General features: G+C 34.6%; 1 protein-coding gene across 15 annotated transcripts in view; it reads right to left on the reverse strand.

Moving 5' to 3' along the window:
* Positions 1–20421, reverse strand: part of PCDH7 (protocadherin 7) — a 399930-nt gene that overhangs the window by 173951 nt on the left and 205558 nt on the right. For 4 of the 15 annotated variants that reach the window (XM_070613009.1, XM_070613007.1, XM_070613010.1 and 1 more), the window contains one exon: positions 17064–17159. The exons of the other annotated variants lie outside the window; for them this stretch is intronic. In XM_070613009.1, coding sequence (XP_070469110.1) covers positions 17071–17159 — 89 coding nt within the window. In that variant the 3' untranslated portion in view covers positions 17064–17070. The remainder of the gene's footprint in view (positions 1–17063; positions 17160–20421) is intronic. 15 annotated transcript variants of the gene reach the window in all.

Consider the following 20421-nt stretch of genomic DNA (forward strand, 5'->3'; position numbering starts at 1 on the left):
TATATATTTAGATCACATTTTCTTTCTGTTAGCAATGTTTATGTTCTTCTTCCCACTGAATCCTGAATTTGTAAGGGCAAAGACTCCATATGGCTTCTCTTTTTTCTTTCTGGAAGCTAAATGGTACTTGGAACACAGTGTACATTCAACAAGTATTTTCAAAATAAATCAAGTCAAAGAGAAACAGTGGAGCCTATTTAGAGAATAGTGTCCCTGTGTCTGATATTTGTTTTTTAAGCACATATTTTTAATAAAATCAAGGAAATACATCTGTTCTTCAAGTATATATTGGGATCGTCTAAGTATGAGACACGGAGTTGTGAGTGAAGCAGATATAGTCCCTTGACTTACAGGGTTCTCAGTCTAGGGCAAGAGTCAGACACACAGACTAAGATTCCTCTGAGCTGTGGTACAGGCTCTGTTAGAAGTATGTATAAAATACAGAGATGTCAGTTAACTTCACTGGATTCCAGGACAAAAGTGTGCAACGATGTGCTTTAATTGGAAGGAGTCCTGTAGATTGGACACTAAAGGTTTGGACTCAGAGGGTATGGATGTCTCATTTCTTAAATTCTCTGATTCTTGAGTTTTGGGAAATGCTACTCAAGACATTTGGTTCTGAAGGCTAACATTTACTAAAATATTTATTTTTAGTGTCATTGTAAAAAGGCTCAGTTTGAATGTAATATAACATATAATATATTGTCTAATAAATTTGTGTTGTTATATGGGTTATATATATATATAATAAATATATGTAACATGAGATAGAGAAGAAAATGTAGTACCTCTAGCATCTTACGAGCTTCTATAGGACTCAGCGTTTTCTATTGTTGAAAGTGTACTTTGGTTTATACAATTGTCTATATTTTCCACCAATCACAGTCTGTGCAGTTTTCTTGCAAACACATAAACTATAATTTTAAACAAAGAGAGCAAAGTCAGAAAGACATTATATGCAGACTGTTCATTGAAGAGAATAATATAAACCCCAAGAATTTCTTGATTGTAAATGTGTAGGAAATTATATTTGGCCCAGTTTTTGAAAATATCTATTGCTGGCTATTAGGCTCTTTTATGATTATTTTCGAAAGTACAGTCTGAAATTACAATTCCAACAAAACCGAAAAAGCAAGGGGACAAATATCAATATTGTTTACGACTTAGAATGTTTAAAAATTTTTTTAGTGCCAGTCATTGCTTTCCCTTCTTAAAATTCAGCATTCTTCTTAGCCACAATCCTTATATGAATTTAAAATAGTTTTAAAATTATTCTTTTTTATGATAAATTATTTTTACTTTAAATATTCACATTTTATTTACACTGGCTAATTTCAAAATATCCAGCACACAGAAAAAAACAAATCTAAAACTAGATGGAATTTAAAAATTTTTAGCCCAATTCCATGCTTTCAACAGTATGTAAATTGAGGGAGAGACAGGCTGATAGATTGCCTGGTTTATTTCCTAAGAAGGATTAAAATGGAGCTTCTTAGTTCCCATTTTGATGCTCTTCTTACTAAAGTATGTTCTCTCACAAGAATAATAGGATTTTGTCCTTGAAAGTAATTTTGATAACCTTGGCTTTTATTTCAGCTTTGAAAGTAATCAGATGCATGGTCTAAGGAGACCTTTAGCTCCCCATTTGCAACACAGTCAAGTCTCAACATAGGGTGCTTCTCTTCTTTTTCAACTACTAACAATATGGACACTTTGGGTGAAAGTTGACAAAGATTCTATGCGTGATTTCCTATTTCTAGTTTCTCTTGAACCTTAGAGGCAAAGGAAAAGAAAAATCCCTGATTACTCAATCCATATTCCACCCAAACCAAAATGCTAAATGTGTTACTCTCCCTTTACTCTCATATCTAAAAGCCCCCAATTTTGCCTATCCTTTAAGAATTATTACTTTTGCATTTGGAGGGTAACGTATTTAAACAGCCAAGAAACAGTTTATGGATATTAAATCTTGTCACAAAAACAATGACAGCTCTCCCCAATGAGGAGTTAGAGAACTTGAAAGAGTGTATTTTTATCCTGAACACCATTACGAAGTGGGAGAATGTTGCATGCTTCTAATCCGGTAGAGACATTTAAGGATGCATGACTCAAAGTTCAAAAGAGTGAGTTATAACTGCAATAGAAATTCTGACGGTGTAGTTCTTGCTGTGCAATAATATATGCTGATTGGAGAACAGCGCTTTACAATTACTTAGAGAGTATCTCCAAGCTCTGACATCTAGCCAGCAGCAGTCAGGGATCTGCAATGAAAATCCTTTGATTTAAACAGCTCTTGCTTTGGAAAGTCTGATGAGTTATAACGTTGATGGTCAGAAACAAGGTACATGTTTAACAAGGCCAGGTTATCCACCGAAATCATCTGGGTGCACTGAAAATTAATTATCTTGAAAGATTCCCAGGGAAAAATGCATTTTCACTCCACAGAAATACTTCGGGATGAAAATGGCCATCCTGTCTGGATACCGCTTGAAGATTATCTATAATAATTTGCCTCCAGCTGCTTCTGAACTTAGGGAAACATTACTTTTTTCTCTTTTTAAAATTTCCTTCTTGAAATTTCCACAAAACTTCAAAGATTATTTTGTTTTTGATGGAAAGATACAGATGCAAGAACACAAAAGGGCAAAATATTTAACATGACTATCTCCAGCTGGCAAGTTTTGTGCCTTCTTGTCTTTAATTTCTTTCAATGCTGCTGGAGAATGAGGAAGAAACCTAATTTGCATAGGAAGATTCACCAGCTTGAGGTAACATCTCTCACGAGCGATAAATGCTTAGAATTTTGAAGATCTTTTGCTTTGCGTGATCGGTGAGAGGTGATTTGCTATCTTATCCTGTGATCTGTAGAGGGAATACCTCCGGAAAAGATCAGAGGATTGATAAAATACCCTAGTTAAACTTATTTAAAATAAAAATTATTTTGATAACAGTGATTCACTGCCCTTTGAAAAGACTGGAAAAAATTAGCCTTCATGTTTTGCCCAAAAATTAGCCACTAATTTTAAAGATGTCATCCTACATAATTAGAATTATGGAAATACAGATTATTTAATCAATTCATAAATCTGCATGCTTTGGCTAATCCAAATTACTTCATCTCCCAGTGGTGAGTCAGGATCATCAAACATAAATTTACATTGCAGAAAATATCCATCATATTTTACTATTCTACATAAACTCATATATAGTTGAAATATAAATGACTATACCTTAAAGACCACCTACTCAATATACCACACAGATATTACAAATCATATTAGAATACAAACCAACAGAAACTAGGAGCTGTTGAATTTAAAGTAACTGGATGTGAGCTAATGAACATATACTCATTTCTTATGGATTCTAGAGAATGCCTCAAGTCCATTGTGTGAAAAAGCAAGGCAGAAATACGAATTAAAAAAATAAGCATTCAAGTAAAACTTAGAGCAATAACTCTCTGAATATCGCTCACTCTTGCTGAAAGGCAATTTTAAGCAATGGGATGGAAAGTGCCTCCTTACTCTCCACAGCTGGGAATAGCATTAGGAAAAAAAACAGTAAACAGTTCATCTATAAAACGAGGAAAAGGGCAAGGACTGTCCACTTTGCGCCTGAGGTGCCGGAGTGAGTGGAAACGCATGTAGACCAACCTCACTTTAGTCTCTTACAGGCTAGTGCACCTAGCACTGCCACTTTTGTTTTCCAACCCTCTGAAACTGCACATCTGCTGCTATTTCTGCCTACCCCACAGGGGGTAAGAAAAGAAGTACACTTGAGGTTCTCATATGCAAAAATGTAAACGATGAAATGCAATAAGTCCCCAAATAAACATAACTGTTGCCTCTAAAGGAGGCACTGTAATAAACCCTGTCCTTTCCCGTACAGCAAACTTAAGCTGTGAATGAGGTGTTCCCCAAGGAAAGGGAACTCTGAAGCACAGTGCAGACTCCCCTTCGCACTATTATTGGCATAAGGTAATGTGCAGACAATTTAAGATTAGTTGAAAATGGAATATTTCTTATAAAGCCAAAATACATGCACTCGTTGAAGATATATCAAAGGAGCAGGATAAGACATATGTGTTTGAAATGGAAGGATAATATGTTTGTGTCTAATATACTGTAGAAATTGTCCTGGAATGGTTCATCCATGTAAAAATATGGTCCCTCTGATACTGTCACGATCCATAAGACTCAGACTGATCTTCTGAATTAAGTTGGGTTTGCGGAGCTGGGAAAGGTTTTAACTCATGTCAGAATTTCCCTAGACCTGAAAAATTATTTTGGAAATGAGAAAAAGGGGTAGCTTGCTTGGTTGTGCTGTTTCTTCTTTTTCTCCCTTCTGACATTCCACTCAGATCTGACAGGTATCATAAATTCTAAAATGCACTGTATATACCATTTTACTATCTATGAACTGTGAAAAATGCAGGAATATCCAGCCACTCCATTTGCAATGAAACAGAACAAAAAAGGAGAAAAACAATATAAGCAATAGATTAAATTCTATAAATTCAGTCTAGCATCTGGCACAGGATTGGGCACAAAGGAGGTACTCTATACTACGATTAATTATTAGTTGAAATTAATTACCACATTTTTGTAAAGGTATATTACATTGTAAGAGTGTAAATGTATTTTTTGGTCTTAATCACCAAGAACTGGGAAAATTTCTTCACAATTAAGGGATATCCAATACTGATAAGACGAATATATGCAAACCTAAGAAAATAATATCCAGGAAAAGCAACCTACCAAAGTTAGAAAGGAATATGAAACCTCCAATGACTTTTAAGCCTCAAAACATATGCTTAGTCAACACATGGCATGATATTTTATACTGAAAGCCTTATTTTTGATTGACTAGATTTAGGCGAAAAGCCAGAGGAATCTGTGAGTCAGCTCCTATCAGATCCTCATGATTATGGCTACAATTAGTCAAGGTTTGAGTTTCATATGATGATTTCAATACTGGACTAATGGCATATCTCTTCTCTGTTTCTCACCCTGATGACAGTTGTTAGAAACTCCACTGCCCTCACTTCCCACGATTGGTAAATACCTGAAATGTAAGTGGAAAGAGTACCTTGACTTCTTAGAACACTGCTGATACACAACTTGGCCTGCAGGCTTATTACCTTCATGGTGGAAGCCCAGCTGAGTTGCTGTCACTTCAGCAGAAATAATGAACAAGGGGGACAGCTCCCCAGATAAATAGTAATATAAAGTCAAGACTCCTACTGCAATCTCAAGACTCTTACTCCTATTTGCATAGAATGACTACACTTACCTGACCATCTTTCTACCTCAGTTGGAAACACACACATGCATGAGTGCACAAACATGTGCACACACACACACACACACATCTTGTAGCTTTTTAATTGAGGGCTAATAATTTAAGAAAGTAATGACTTAGTCTGTCCAATCTCAATAAGTCTAGCTGATATCCCTTGGTGTACATCTTTGGTGCTATAATAACTCCCTTATTACAATGCCAGAAATTTCCCCATCATTTTGTCATACTTCCTGAATTTCTAGCATTTAGAGAAACACCTATTTATTAAACAATTTTTTTTAAATGCAGATATCCCTGTTTTAGGATCTTAATAGTCTTTCATATATAATATGGAATTCAACTCACATAGCTTGTTTCCTCCAAAACCAACTTGAGTCACTCATAAATTGATATGCATTTGTTCAACTGAATTCTGTTGTTCCTGATAGTAAGCTCAGAAGAGGTGCACTGAATAAATGGGAGTGTTGACTGAGGAAAGGGTGAGGTAGATGACCAACACTTGAAAACAGATTACTTTGTGGGTAGAGAGGTGAGTGACGGAGATTAGTTAGGTCAAAGGACAGATAAGTTGGTTTGGTTCTGGTTGCAGTGGAAACATGACAGTAAAAACAATGAGATGGTACCAGGAGACCAAGAGATAAATGTTATGTGAGTACAGGCCGTTTCCAATACAACATTCATATAACATGAGCAACAACCAAGATTATGTTCTCGAATAACAAGAACAATATGTAGGGCTGGGGGGGGGCTGTGTTTTTGGTAGATATATTTCAATCATAATAAAACTATGACTAGTTAAAGTTTTATAATATATTTTTATAAACCACTTTGAATCACCTTTTGAATAAGATAGAATATGAATGAAAATACATTAAATTAAAAGTGTTATTAAGAATATAGTATGGACCAGCCCCATGGCCGAGTGGTTAAGTTCGTGCGCTCAGCCTTCGGTGGCCCAGGGTTTCACCGGTTTGGATCCTGGGCACGGACGTGGCACCGCTCATCAAGACATGCAGAGGCGGCATCCCACATAGCACAACTAGGAGGAGCCACAACTAAAAATATACAACTATGTACTGGGGGGCTTGCGGGAGAAAAAGCAGGGGGGAAAAAAAAGAAGATTGGCAACAGTTGTTAGCTCAGGTGCCAATCTTTAAAAAAAAAAAGAACATAGTAAATATTTTATATATGTTGCCATAAAAGAAATAATATGTGGCTGTATTCAAATAGTGAGAGACGATCTGTTGAAAGAGAAAATAATCCACCTAGAAGACCCATAAACTCTGTATTTTCAAATCAATGTCAAGCAACACTGCCTTCTTTTTTCTTAATTTATATATCTTAATCACCTAGTCTCTTTAATGCAATCAATTCTAATTTTTAAAATTCTGTATTCAAAAAGAGAGCTAACTCAGTTTACTGAGACTAAAAAAAAACAACATTTAAAAATAAATTTTATTTCCCTTTTTCTCAACTCAGAAGAGATATTTTTTGTCCCATTTATGGTCCTACTATTTTTTTCTCTTTTTATATTGTGTAAAATCGGGTGACTACAACTGAAGTTCACAAGAGAAATGGAGGAAGCCCCTTAGCAGCCAAGTTGATTTGCGTCAATAACACCCAGAAAATCCTGGGACAGAAAATCAGATGCAAAAGAAGATGTGATATTTTAATTAACTGCTATTTGAGAATTAACAGTTCTCACCTAATTTTTAGTCTCATGTTTACATTTTTTTCTATCTATATTTGCAAATTATTTGTAGCCCTACATTTTCTACACTTGATCGCTTTTCTTTTATCCAGAAATAAGCAATCACATGTATAAGGATTGCTCCTCTAACATTTAGCATGAAACTTAACTTGTAATTTCTTCACTAGACCTTTTCTGTGACCATTGTGTAAGAGTTCTCTAGAAGATTGTCCCAAAAAAGTGGCTTTTCCAAATGAGTTCCACCTACAGTTAGCAGTAGGAAGTAATGCTACTGAGCTGCATTTTGCTTATTTATAAACTGCCTGGCTTAGGAAGGTGTCTGCACAGTGCTCTGGCACGTGACCTAGCTGCAGCCAATTCTCATTTTCCAATTCATTCCTAAAAGCATTTCACTAAGCCCACCTATACAGAGATTCATATTTTTAACTGCAAAATATCCCATTACATCCGTTCTCTATGCCCTCTCTTCTTGGATGGGGAATCTCCAAATTGCATTGGGGGATTGACCCCTTTATAGATCAGTGGGAAATTTTTCCTTCCTCCCTCCCTCCTTCCCTTCCTCCTTCCCTTCCTTCCTTCATTTCACCCTTCTTACCCCTCTCTTTGACTCCTTCCCTGCCTTTCTATTTCAAACCATCTGATAATGCCTGTGTGAACTATTAGGAGCTTAACATATGTTACTGTTATCATTTTACAGGTGAGAAAATAGAACATGGAGTGGTTAGACTGTCTATCAAAATTTAATAGATGACAATTCAGTGTAAGTGCTCTGCTCTGCCAGCCAATTACTCATTGATTAAGTCTATGTCTGCTTTCATTTAGGACTTGTGCTAAATAAAATGGTAGCTCTCAATTATTTAGTCAAAGTAAAAGAGAGAAATAAATAAATAACCACTTAGTAAAATAGATGAAGGTACACATTTTTAGCACTGTAAAGTATTTCAGATAAAAGGCAACTTTTATTTACAGTTTAAGTGTCTAAAAATTTCATTAAGTAAATCCTTAGGTGCCAGGGTCATAGGCATTAAAGTAATCCACAAACACTTGAAAATGATTTAATACTATCGGACTTCTGGAAGAATGAGCAATATACACATTTTACTTATAAATACAATATTCATGCAACTGCAGGAAATATACTTTCATATAAACTATGGTCATGCCAAAGTAAGCTCTGTAACACTTAATAATAATAGTGTATGTTTTTCTTTTCCAAAAAATGCTCAGCAATGAGCAGTTACGATGTTTAATTCTACTTTTTCCTAAAAAAAATAACTCATCTAATAAGACAAAATAATTTACATCTCTGACATTTGGACTGAAAACAGTTCATCATTTTAATTACTAATGGTGCTGAATATACAAACATATTTCCTTGGAGCAAACCGCTTTGAAATCTCACACTTATTTATAATCAATCCTTGGCATAAAAAAAAGAACCTCATATTGCTAAAATGCTTCTTTTAGTGGCCCTCAATTTCTGAGCAAAATTCAAAAACATAGTCATTCTGATTATTGAATCTCATAAATAAACTACAATTCAAGGTAAAAGCTGAATGTATATGAAAACATCATTGCAATTCCCAAATAATAACATCTTTGGAAAATGCTAATGATATTTATGCCAAATTGTACATGATTCATTACTTTATTGAACTTTCTGAACCCTCTAATTTTGCTAATCTAGTTCTTTGAGCCTCACACTATAGAAACAATAAGCAGGCTTTTGTTTCCCTATAAAATGTAACAAACATTTAAATAATTATCTTCTTTAAGTACTGTTCACTTTTATTTATTGGTTGCATTAAAATAAAATGGCTAAGGGCTGGCCCGGTGGCTTAGCAGTTAAGTGTGCATGCTCCGCTTCAGTGGCCTGGGTTCACAGGTTCAGATCCTGGGCATGGAGCTACACACAGCTTGTCAAGCCATGCTGTGGTGGCATCTCACATACAAAGTAGAGGAAGATAGGCACAGATGTTAGCTCAGGGCAAATCTTCCTCATCAAAATAATAATAACAAATAAATAGGTAAAATAAAATGGCTAACAAATATAGCTATGTTTGGAAAAATATCTTATAGCCATAGTAAAATATTTTTTTAACTTATCTGTTCATGATACTTATTTTCTTAAAAATTCATTCTTACATTGGTAATGAGATAATTTGATTTTTGTCTTTAGCCAGTCACTATTTTAATGACAGCAATGGCTTATTGTATGAAATTATTGGTATATTTTTTCTTGATTAAATTAGATAAATATTAAAATTCTCTCTTCAAAAACAAACATAATGCTATATCCTTTAAAACTACTATGATGTCTGATAATCATTTATTTCTGTTGTAAACCATTTCACTTCCAGATTGAACCAATTTATTTTGTGAAAATATTAGAACTTTAAAGTTCTTAGCCAAAAATACATGCAGGTATTTTTTCATAACTTATACCAAATTCTTCTAAAAGCTGAAAGAAGTTTATTAAAAGGAGAAGTTTATTACAAAAAATAGATTTCATTTTCTAATGTTATCCTTTAATTCCAAAGTAATGAACAGTAGTTTTAAATATAGATGGATGTATTTCTTTTGTGATATATAATATCCTACACCACTATTAAGGCAAGCTGGATGGTCATAAATAGATTCGATATTGATATGCTGCTATGTTTACGTAACACTCACATATCCATGGCACATATTCGGGAAATGTAAAAACGAGCAGATCTGCCCATATGAGACATCTAAGAAGAATCTTGAGCAGGCCTGGCAGAGTATTCTTAGTTTCCTTTCTCCTTCACTTATTGTCCTGTTTTTCCATTCCACCTGCTTGTCTTGTCATGCAACAGACAAACAAACTAATCAACTAAAAGTTAAGTGCATTTTAAAGGCTATAACCTGGAACCTCACTGATTCTTTCTGCGCACGTCATTTGTTCTGCCTAGTTTTACTCCATCACCTCTCTTTACTTTCTCATAGAAATACCCTCCACCTACCACAGTTTGGCATATATTTTCAGCCTCTAAGGAATAACCACTGTTACCTTAAGTTCACATGTCACAAACATACCCAAATAATTTGATTCCTGCTCCTTTTCTCACTCCTACTGAGGCCCAAAATATTTGAATAGTGTCCCCTAACTTAATGTGACCCAGCAGAGTTTGCAGTAAAGAAAATTAACGTATTAGCTGAAAGTTACTTTTCCTTTGATTTCCATGATAAAATTAGAACTTGAGTCCCCTAGAAGAAAATGCCTTATGAATATACAAAAAAATACTTACTAAGCACAATCTGTTCAAGTCACGTATTTAAAGACATATAATATACAATGTCTTTTTGATAACTGGTTCGGAAATAAGAAAAAGTCATTGATAGCATGGTGCTTTATTGGAAAGAAAAACTTTAAAGTAAATGATCCAAAACACCTATGTAAAACCATCAGCCCTCCCAATCTCATTTTTTGTTCTCATTATAAACACAGAAATCAGTAAAACTTTAGTATTATGGCCAAGTTTTCCATTATCCTCACAAAGATAGCACAACTTCAAAATTAGACCTACAATTCTCTGTTGTTTTAAAAATATTTGCCTGCATTTTCTTCATTACTTGAACACATTGGCTTATCATGTTGCTGTACTCACCAAAGATTACAAAGAATAAAATCCTGAGCAATATACACTATGGTCTCTAAGGACATTTTTCCCCCAGTCAATTAGCTAATATCCTATTACAACCAGCTAATGTGCCTGTGTTAACAATTCTCCTTATAATCAGATGTTCTATTTATTTAATTGATGCCTGTTGTCCTGATTAGAGTGGACAGGAGAGCTTAAATAATGATGGTTGAGTCTGGTTAATGCTTGTGATTGGAAATCTTTGGTAACTTGCTCTGCTTTATTTGCGGTAAACTCTGGGGGTGTTGCAAACTGTGGAGTCGCCAGTCACAGGATGGTGGTGATAAGATCACATTATGCAGCTCCTGATTTTAAGTCGGAATATATTTTTGACTGGTTGCACTTCTGGCAAAACTTGTGAACGATTACAAAGAACGTTTGTAAAGTCAAGCTTTACAAAGGGATGCCAACTTCCACGTCCCTTCAGGAGCACAGCAGGCTACACTACCTAGTGTTTTCCTGTTTCTTATAAATAAAATTGTTTGCTTTTCTATTTCATCCTGTTGATTCAAGATAAGAAGTGCACCCAAGGACACAAAAGAAAGTGTCAACTCACCAAGATCTACTTTTAAGCAAGCTACTGAGGTAAATTTGGTTATTCCCAGATTGGGATTCAGGAAATCTGGATCACAGCTCTCTCACTAACTGAATGACCTTGAAAAAGTTACCTTTTTTTCAATTGGATTTCAAAGTGAGGAATTTTCATGATCTCTCCCAGATAAAATAAGTTATGATTCTAAGTGAATGCTTGATGTTCCACGCCTTAATAAGTTGAAAACAATCAATCATTAAATTACTTTTGGAAGTCATCTATACTAATTTTATTATAGTCAGTTATACTGCAACAGAAAAATAACATTCAAAATGAGGATAGAGAGTAAAGTCTCCAGAGACAAAATAAGTGATGGTTCCATGAATGGAAATTAGTGGCTTTCCCTTCAGAAAGGTAGCTTTGGTAAGATAAAAGCATTTCACTACAACACTAGAGCATTGGCTAATAATTAGATGATTTGTGTTAAAAATTCTTAATCACCAATTCCAATGAAATCTTTGAGAATTGTGTCACCAAATTCCAGAACAGAATTATCGCTATTAGTATGTCTGATCATTATCATGGAATCACAGACCATTAGCAGTAGAATTCATTTTGTCTTACTTGCTATCTTATGAACGAATTCCTTTAATAATGGTTTAGAGAAATTACCATGCAACCTAAGTTTCAGCATCTTCGGTGAGATTTCAGAACACAAACTATTCTATAGAGCAGATTTTATTGAGCATGTCTTAAGGTAATAAATTTTATCCTTATAAGGAAGTGATGTTCTCCCATGTAAGCCTACTGGCATTCATTCTGCCCTCAGGAATCATAAAGAATGAGTGGAATCCTTTGTGTCTCTTCTGCATTAAAACACTTCAAATATCTCAAATGGCTGTCCTCTCCTCAACATGTTCTCCTTAGAGCACCAAACATTATCTTGGATTCATATATTTTAAAAGAACAAGAAGCATCTGCATATATACATCAAAAAATATAATATAGCACCTTAAGTTGATAATAATCATCAATGTTTTTCCTTGTTGAATTAGAAGCCTTCTTAGAAATTATGTAAGGTAATACATAAAAGGTAATTGAGCACATGAGCGTAGCACTCCATGTCACTGACTCAAAGCAAGTTCTCAGAATCCTCAAGAGAAAGCTCCAGAAAGCAAAATAAGTCAACACATGTTATCATTAAAAATTACATCCCTGATCTAGTTTGATCTCCACCTTTTACAGATGAAGAAACCGTGTCCCAGGGAGGTTAAATATAGTTTATTGGCAAGCCTAGAACAAAATCCGAATTTCTAAAATTCCTAGTCTTCTATATTTTGTAGAAAGTTCGAAGTTACGTTAAAGATTAGCTGGTCAAATCCCTCATTTTAGTGAAGTGAGGTCTTGAGAGGTTAAGTGATTAGTCCATATTTCCTGCATTTCACTCCCCTCTTTCTAAAATACTAAAAGTCAGAGTTAAAGATATTAAATTAGACACGTTGCACACAGCATACATCTTCAACAAGAGTGACACACAAAGCAAATATAGGCTTTCTGTTGTTTTAAGAATATAGCCTAAGAAGCATATATAATCAAATACATAAAGGGGATTGCTTTGGAAATGAAATTTTAAAAAGCAGAATGGGGAGCATATATTCATACAACTTACAAAGCAATATCAGTATTACAGAGAAAGAATTTATGTAGGCACTGCAGCTTCTGAGAATATAAAGTCAAGCACTATAATTACCATATGGAAGACATTCGTTAAGATTATATAGGTTCATAATATATGAAGCAAATTTGAAAATGGAAATCTTGGGTAGGGTCAGGGAAAAGGCATGTGGCATAAAAAGTATTCTCTGCCAGCAAATTAATTAAATTTCCTAGTTCTAGAAAAGGCCATATATTCTGTGTAGGCACTCACTGAAAGTGAGATGTGCAGGGTCTCTGAGAGAGTTCCATAACCTGCTCATAAACAGGACTCACCAAAGGACATTGACAGCCATTCGGCATTAAGGAGCAGTTCACATAAATGAAAAATTTATTTTGCAGTAACTTTTATTAGGGAAAGCCCATATCTGACAGGGCATCCTTTATGCATCTTTCAATCTTACTTTGCTCTATTTTGACCTCCATGTAACATATTGTTATATGTGAGTACCTATTATTTAGTCATTCAAGTCAGTAATTTGCATTGAGAATATAGTTTTTGTTTTGTTTTGCTTGTCTTTTACTTTCACTGATATTACTATCCACTTAAGGATTTTTATTTTTTACAGCCAAATTTGTTAAAACGGTGAATGGGCCTCCTAGGGAAAGATTCATCTCAGACACCAACATGTATTCAATTAAAAATAAAAAGTAAAGACTGAAAATTCCTTTACTTTCATCAAATGCTATCGTCTTTTTAACTACTTTATTTTTTCTTCCATTTTTTATACGTACTTGTATTTATTTTATTTTGTTTATATACTGTACTATGTAGTATCCAAATCACACCCTTATTATGTACAAATTCAGATTAAAGTCATATGCAGTTTTAAATGGCACTTCCTTTTTTTTTTCTCTGAAGGTATTTAAATGGATTCTCCAGGTTCTTCAAATTGAACAAGTGTAAGAATATAAAGTGTGAAGCCCATCCTGAATTCCTTGTTTGATAAAAAAGCATTTTGTACTAAATGAGAATAACTAGAGTGCTAAAGGGACTTGCAACCAAGTAACAGAACAATTAGGAAGACTGGGGCTATAACCCAGAAAAGAATATAGAGAGGGGCACTATATATCTAGACATTAAGGCAGAGCATCTATCTGAATTTAGGTCTTGGAAGTACTTTCATTTGGAAATGCAACAGAACTCATTTTGTCAGGATAAATGGATTCAAGTTACAGGAAGACAGGCTTTTGGCTTAACATAAGAAAAACCTGGGAAGCTAAAGAGGTCCCCAAATAGAATGAGCTACCTCTGGATTTTGTGTCCCTGGAATTATTTAAGCAAAGATAAATGATTCTTATAATGGCATTGAGGGATGCACACAAAATCTAACACTGGGTTGGCTGACCAAAATCTCTCTACCCACTCTTAAAATTCCATGACTAATTCAGCAAACATTTGTTTTATGCTCCAGGCACTCTACATAAAGAAAAATAGATATGAAATAATCCTTATATTCACAGAGCCAACAGATGATTAATTCTAGGATTATCTTGGTGGAGAATGTCATGGGGAGGGAATACCCTGACTTGTACCCTAATTTTCCATCAAGCCCTGTCTGAAATGTATTCTCTAGGCACAACCTTTTTAGTTCTAAATACATAGCTCCAAGTTAATTCTTAAGCCCTTATCTTGCTCTCAAAAGCACTATTTCCACAGAAATTTTGTCCTAGAAAAGTCCAGTATACACAAATCAATGTATCTTAACTTGCCCTTTTTCTTTCCAGCCATTTACTTCAAAGGCTTTTCTAAGACTAAAGGAAACACAAACTCATAAATAAAGTTCTTTTTCTCTATCTGCATTGATTTTTTTTCCCCTCCAAGCTTTATTTCATATTCTTTTAAAACCCTGTCAGTGTCCATGGTTTTCAATGATAAATTTCCTTCAATTTTTTATTGCTTTTCAATGTATTCACTTTTCGAAAATCTTTTTGTTTCTTTTTTCTCAAATATTTTTTTTTCCCTTCTTGGTTTATCTTCTTTTCCTCATCTATATTCGTCCCCTTCCCTTTTTTTCTTTAGTGGTAAACTGATAAGACTCTTTTCTTATATGGTACACATTTCCTTTATTTTCCTTTAATGTAAAAAAAGAATTTCTCTGGTTACCTTTCCTCAAAACTTTGAACATTTTAGTTGAATTTTCTTCTTTCCATGTGAGATATATCTATGATTCTTTTCTTACCACTAGATTGATACACTTTACAAAATTTAAATTTTTTTCTGCATTTGCAATTATTTTGTACTTGGTTTTTAATTACAGGTCCTAAATTTGGGGGAAATAATGAATTATTTCTTATAATAAAAATATATTGAAAAATCTATGAAGCTAATAATGATCAAAAGCTACAAGCTCAGGAGAATAAAAACAGAGTAGAGGGAAGTATGAATGATGTAAAAAGGATGAATGACTGTTTTGTAAACATTCGTTCATTTGTCCAACATTTACTGAGTAACAAACCCTGTGGACATAAAAGAGTTCATAAAGGATAAGATGGAATCGTTGTCCTCTAGTAATTCAGAGTTGAGCATGAATGAGAGTCCCAGCTTTGCTTGGGAGGAATGAGGAGAAACTACCTAAAGCACATCCCACTTCAGTCCATTCTGAGTAATCTTGGCCACACTAGATTTCTCTAAGCCTCATTTTTTTAATCTATTAAATATGGATGATAATAACAATGTCTAACTCTATGTTCCTTTGTGTAGATCAACTAAGAAAATGGAAATTAAGCTTATTAACACTGTGCTTGACACACAGTAAACTCTCAGTACATGTTTGTTGTTACCATTGTTGTTCAGAGTTTTACAATCAGATCTGGGGAAAGGACTCTCCAAATGGAGAGACCCAACTATGCAAAGGCCCATGGACATGAAGACTCATACCCACTGAGAAAGACGTGGAGGCCAGAGCACAGCATGCACCTATGGTAAAAGCATAATGTAAAGACTAGAAACAAGTCTAGAAATGTAGGGCAACCAATGGTTTCGGAGCTTTATCCAATGAGGCCACACATTCCTGAATAAAGATTAATGGTCCAGCTTTTAATGCTTAATGGCCACACTGTGAAAACGTGGGTAAATCAAAATGATTTGCTTTGTTTATGTTCATAAACAAGTCTTAATTATGCTACCACTTTAAAGAATACCACAGTAATGCTGCCATACATGCACACCTATAGACACACTCACTGGATTTTTTAAGACATCTGTTAATAATCTACCTAGCCCAAAGGCAATGTTCTAGTCACATCTCAAAGATCCTGATAGAGTCACACTGGTGTAATGCAGAGCCTGACACATCCTCCAAACAAGCCCCTGCAGGAACTGGGAGGACCAGTTCCTTTAGTGAAAAAGGAAATCAAGTAGGTGGGTGTTGCCCTGTGGTGACTGAGTGTTTGTGTTTTATAGGTTATGACTCTGCTGGAGTTTGAGCCCTGAGGGACTAACTCCTTTCAAAATGTAGCAACCTGGAAGGAGGCAATCTGGGGACTGCTGAAGAAAATAGTCCCCTCAGACTCCCTTGAATACCACCAGCTGAGTTGACAAAAGAAAGTTTTGCGGAAAGCAATTAGCACACACTCAGCTCTCACATCCGAACACACGGCCTTGTAACGTATTTGATTTCTTTGAACTGGCTTGTACCTAATTTTCTATAACCAGATGAGTAAGCATTGTAATTAATGTGCATACAACTTTGTGCAATGCTATTGAAAATCCAAATGTTATAATAATTGAATTTTGTATTAAAATTGACCAAATATTCTCATGTTACATTTTTCAAAGGTATGCTATATATAACATAACAATTGTTTGTAGAACATTGCAAGTGGCATATATAAACATACAAGCTCCATTTCTTTCCTATGTAATCAGTTGAGGAAACCGCATAGCACCTTTCTCTGAAAATTATATCATTAATTCTTCCGTACTCTTTACATTTAAAAAAAAATCTACAACTGTGCATGGCATTCTGATATGCATAGCATGCTGGAATATGTAAAGATATACTCAGGTTGAACAGCTCTTCCGTATCAGGAGGCTCTGTGGAGTGGATGAATGAGTCTTCTAAAGGTGAAAGAGATAGACTATGAATGGAGAACGCAGACCAGGGACAGCTGCACTGCTTCATGAGAACCGCCATACCTGTTGATTAATGGAGAGGCCTTAACAGCACTCTTCTTCCATGCGTCTTGCCATGAGGAAAGGGGAGGAAGGGAAAGGTAGTGATGGCAGCAACACCTGGGGAAGGGAGATGGGGAAATATGTAAAGGGAAAATCAGCAGCCCCTACACCATGGTGTCCATCCATAGACCTTGCCAATAAAACAATTTCCAAAAACCCTGAGCTGGTTTGCTTGCTTTCTTTTATTTCAAAGATAATTTAAACAAATTAGGTATTTTGAAAGGTGTTAATCTGAACATTCTCAGAGTTATAATCTTCCAAGTCTAGGGACACAGGGGGCTGCTACACATAATGAGCTACCATCCTATTCTTGCTTTTTGATAAGACAGAATAGCTTAAAGCAAGTCTTTGATATATGGGTATAGATTTTTTTACAACAGATTTAAGAAAAACTATAAGATAAATAATACCAAATATATATGTATTTTTTTCACCAACCCATTGTAGGATTATTAAAATTTCCTTATTCTGTCTCTACCTAATTGCTATATGGCTGGCTTTTTTGCTTTTTTTTCCCCACTATATAACTTTTTACATTCTCTTAAAGCTAAGTAGTTTTGATATTGAAACAACTTCGACTTGTTAACTTAATAAAAAAGAATTAAATTTAGTGGAATCTCATACACTGCAAGAGGTTGAGCAAATTAATTCTGTAAAAGGGTTCATGTTTTAATTATAATTTTATAGACATGGTTTAATCTAGATTATATATGTTTAAAGAGTAAATATATAGAATGATATGGAAAGAAATAAAATGAAAATGTTTAATAAACAGTTGATATCAGTAAACTATTGGAATTTTAGCAGTGATTAATAGCTTTAATAATGTCAATATATGAGATACCATCACACTTGAAAACCAAACACTGCTACAGATTTTGCTCTTATTATTTGTTTTTAAAGAAATCTTTAACTTTGTATCTTTATATTTAAATACAAACTACATATGAAAAATGATTCCTTTACACTATTTAGAGAAGCTTTTATACATAGTGGAGGTAAACATGAAAAGTATATGCACATTTTATGAAGGGAAAAAAGAAGTATTCCATGGGCTGGCCTGGTGGGATAGTGGTTTAGTTTGTGTTCTGTGCTTCAGTGGGCTGGGGTTGGTGGTTCTGATCCCGGGTGCGGACCTACACACTGCACATCAAGCCAAGCTGTTGCAGTGACCCACATACAAAACAGAAGAAGATTGGCACAGATGTTAGCTCAGGGCCAATCTTCCTCACCCCCATAAAAAAGCAAAAACAAGAGGTATTCCGCTGTGGTGGAGGATGTCCATAATGGAGGAGGCAGGAGGTGTAGGGGACATCTCTTGTACCTTCCTCTCAATTTTGTTATGAGCCAAAACCACTCTAAAAAAAATTAATTCTTAATTAAAAAATAGTAAAAAGAAAAAGAAGTACTGTAAAAAGTGAAAAATAGGAGGGAATTAATTTCCCTTTGCGGAAAAAAAAGTTTTGACCCCCTTATACCAATATGTTTCTTTAGTGTATTTTTTACATAAGTGCTGAGACATTCTTGAATTTTTCTCTAAAGACAGGGATTTTCCTGAATACATGTTTGCATTCTTGTTTCTGAATGTGATTCTAACCTTTAATCCTGATGTTTAGGAAAGCAGCTATCACAGAGATCTTTGGGTTTTGGAGCATGAAAATCCTTTTGGTTTTGCCTTAATCCTGTTTAGACAGAGTGTCTCAAAACTTCCAAATTTCTCAACTCCTCTGGTCTTTGACACACTGCTTACTACTAGCCATCATCTCTGTTTAAAACAACACAACCCACCTAATGCTTAGGCAATAGTATTAGTCAGCCCTTGAATTGAGAAATTTGGAAACAAATTGGTTATCACAAGAGATTAGCATCAAAGAATTCTGAAGCCATATGCCTTATCCAGGCCTACTGAATTAAAGGAAACAAAGTGAGAGTAGCAAACTTTTTATCGGATATGATTGAACGTGATTTTTTTGTAGCTTGGATTTTTTTCCTTATAAATTTTTGATTTTGTATTTAATTTAAAAAATATTAATTGTTGGTACATGTAACATTTAAAAATTTAAATCCCCCTTTAAAAGTAAGACCTGTATATTCAAGTAATATCAAAGTAAAAAAAACTAAACCTAATTATTCCTGCATTTAAATATTTCTGAGTGATTATTTTGGGATCAGCACTTTGTCTTTGGAAGAATCAAATGTGGGAATCTCGCAAGCCAGAAAAAAAAAAGAATCCACATGCTCTTAATTTGTAGCAAGATACTTGCATCTTGCATGAAATACAGCCTTTTTTGTAAAATAGTCTTCAATATCTTAAGGATTTTATATATAGTAAATTCTTCCTAGACCTCAGAAAAGGTAGATTATTATGAGGTAATATATTTGTAAATCAGCACCACACTGTGAAGATACAAAAACAGCAAAAGGTATACTTATGAGAAATTTGGGGAAAATAAATATACATACGCAAAACACAGACGAACAGTAATACAGTCATGTATCACTCCATGATGAGGAGACATTCTGAGAAATGCTTCACTAGGTGATTTCCCATTGTGTGAACATCATAGAGTGTACTTACACAAACCTAGATGGTGTGGGCTCCTACACACCTATGCTATAAGGTACTAATCTTACGGGACCACCGTCGTATATGCGATCCATCATTGACTGAAATGTCATTATGCAGCACACGACTGTAGCACAACTTATTAAGGTGTAACAAGTAATATAAAATAATTTTATAAATAGCTGAGTTTATAAACAACTGAAACAACATAGAATGGTAACCAAAAAGACTAAAATAATCTCTAATACTAAAGGGTTATTTGGTAGGAATTTGCTTATGGACAATGACAGGAGCTAGATATTCAGCTGGATAAACAAGGGAAAATGGACCATATGATACATGAAAAGAAAAAGTAGATGGAGAGATAGTTTGTATTATTATCAAGTGTCATGGAGAGTAAAGAGTTTGTAATGAGGTTTTCCAAAAGAATAAGAATTCTCTGTTACGTAGATGAAACAAGAAGAATATCATAGACAATACTATGGGTCAACTCATTGTAATGTCTGCCTCTTCTAGTTTCTGTTTTTGGAAAAATGTATGATCATGATAGAAATACTGATATTAAGATATTGATACTAATGGTTGTGTGATTTAATGAATTAAGCACAGGGAACACAATGTTGAACTGTAGTGTCAAAGAAGAATAAGGCATAAAGCTTGATTCTTATCCTCAAGGAATACAATCTTCAGGTGGGGAACAAAAATAAGAGTCAAAGTTTGTAGCACTTGGAAGCTAAAAGCGAAGAGATAAGG

This window comes from Equus przewalskii, chromosome 3 (genome assembly GCF_037783145.1).
Source record: "Equus przewalskii isolate Varuska chromosome 3, EquPr2, whole genome shotgun sequence".
Classification (NCBI taxonomy): Eukaryota; Metazoa; Chordata; class Mammalia; order Perissodactyla; family Equidae; genus Equus; species Equus przewalskii.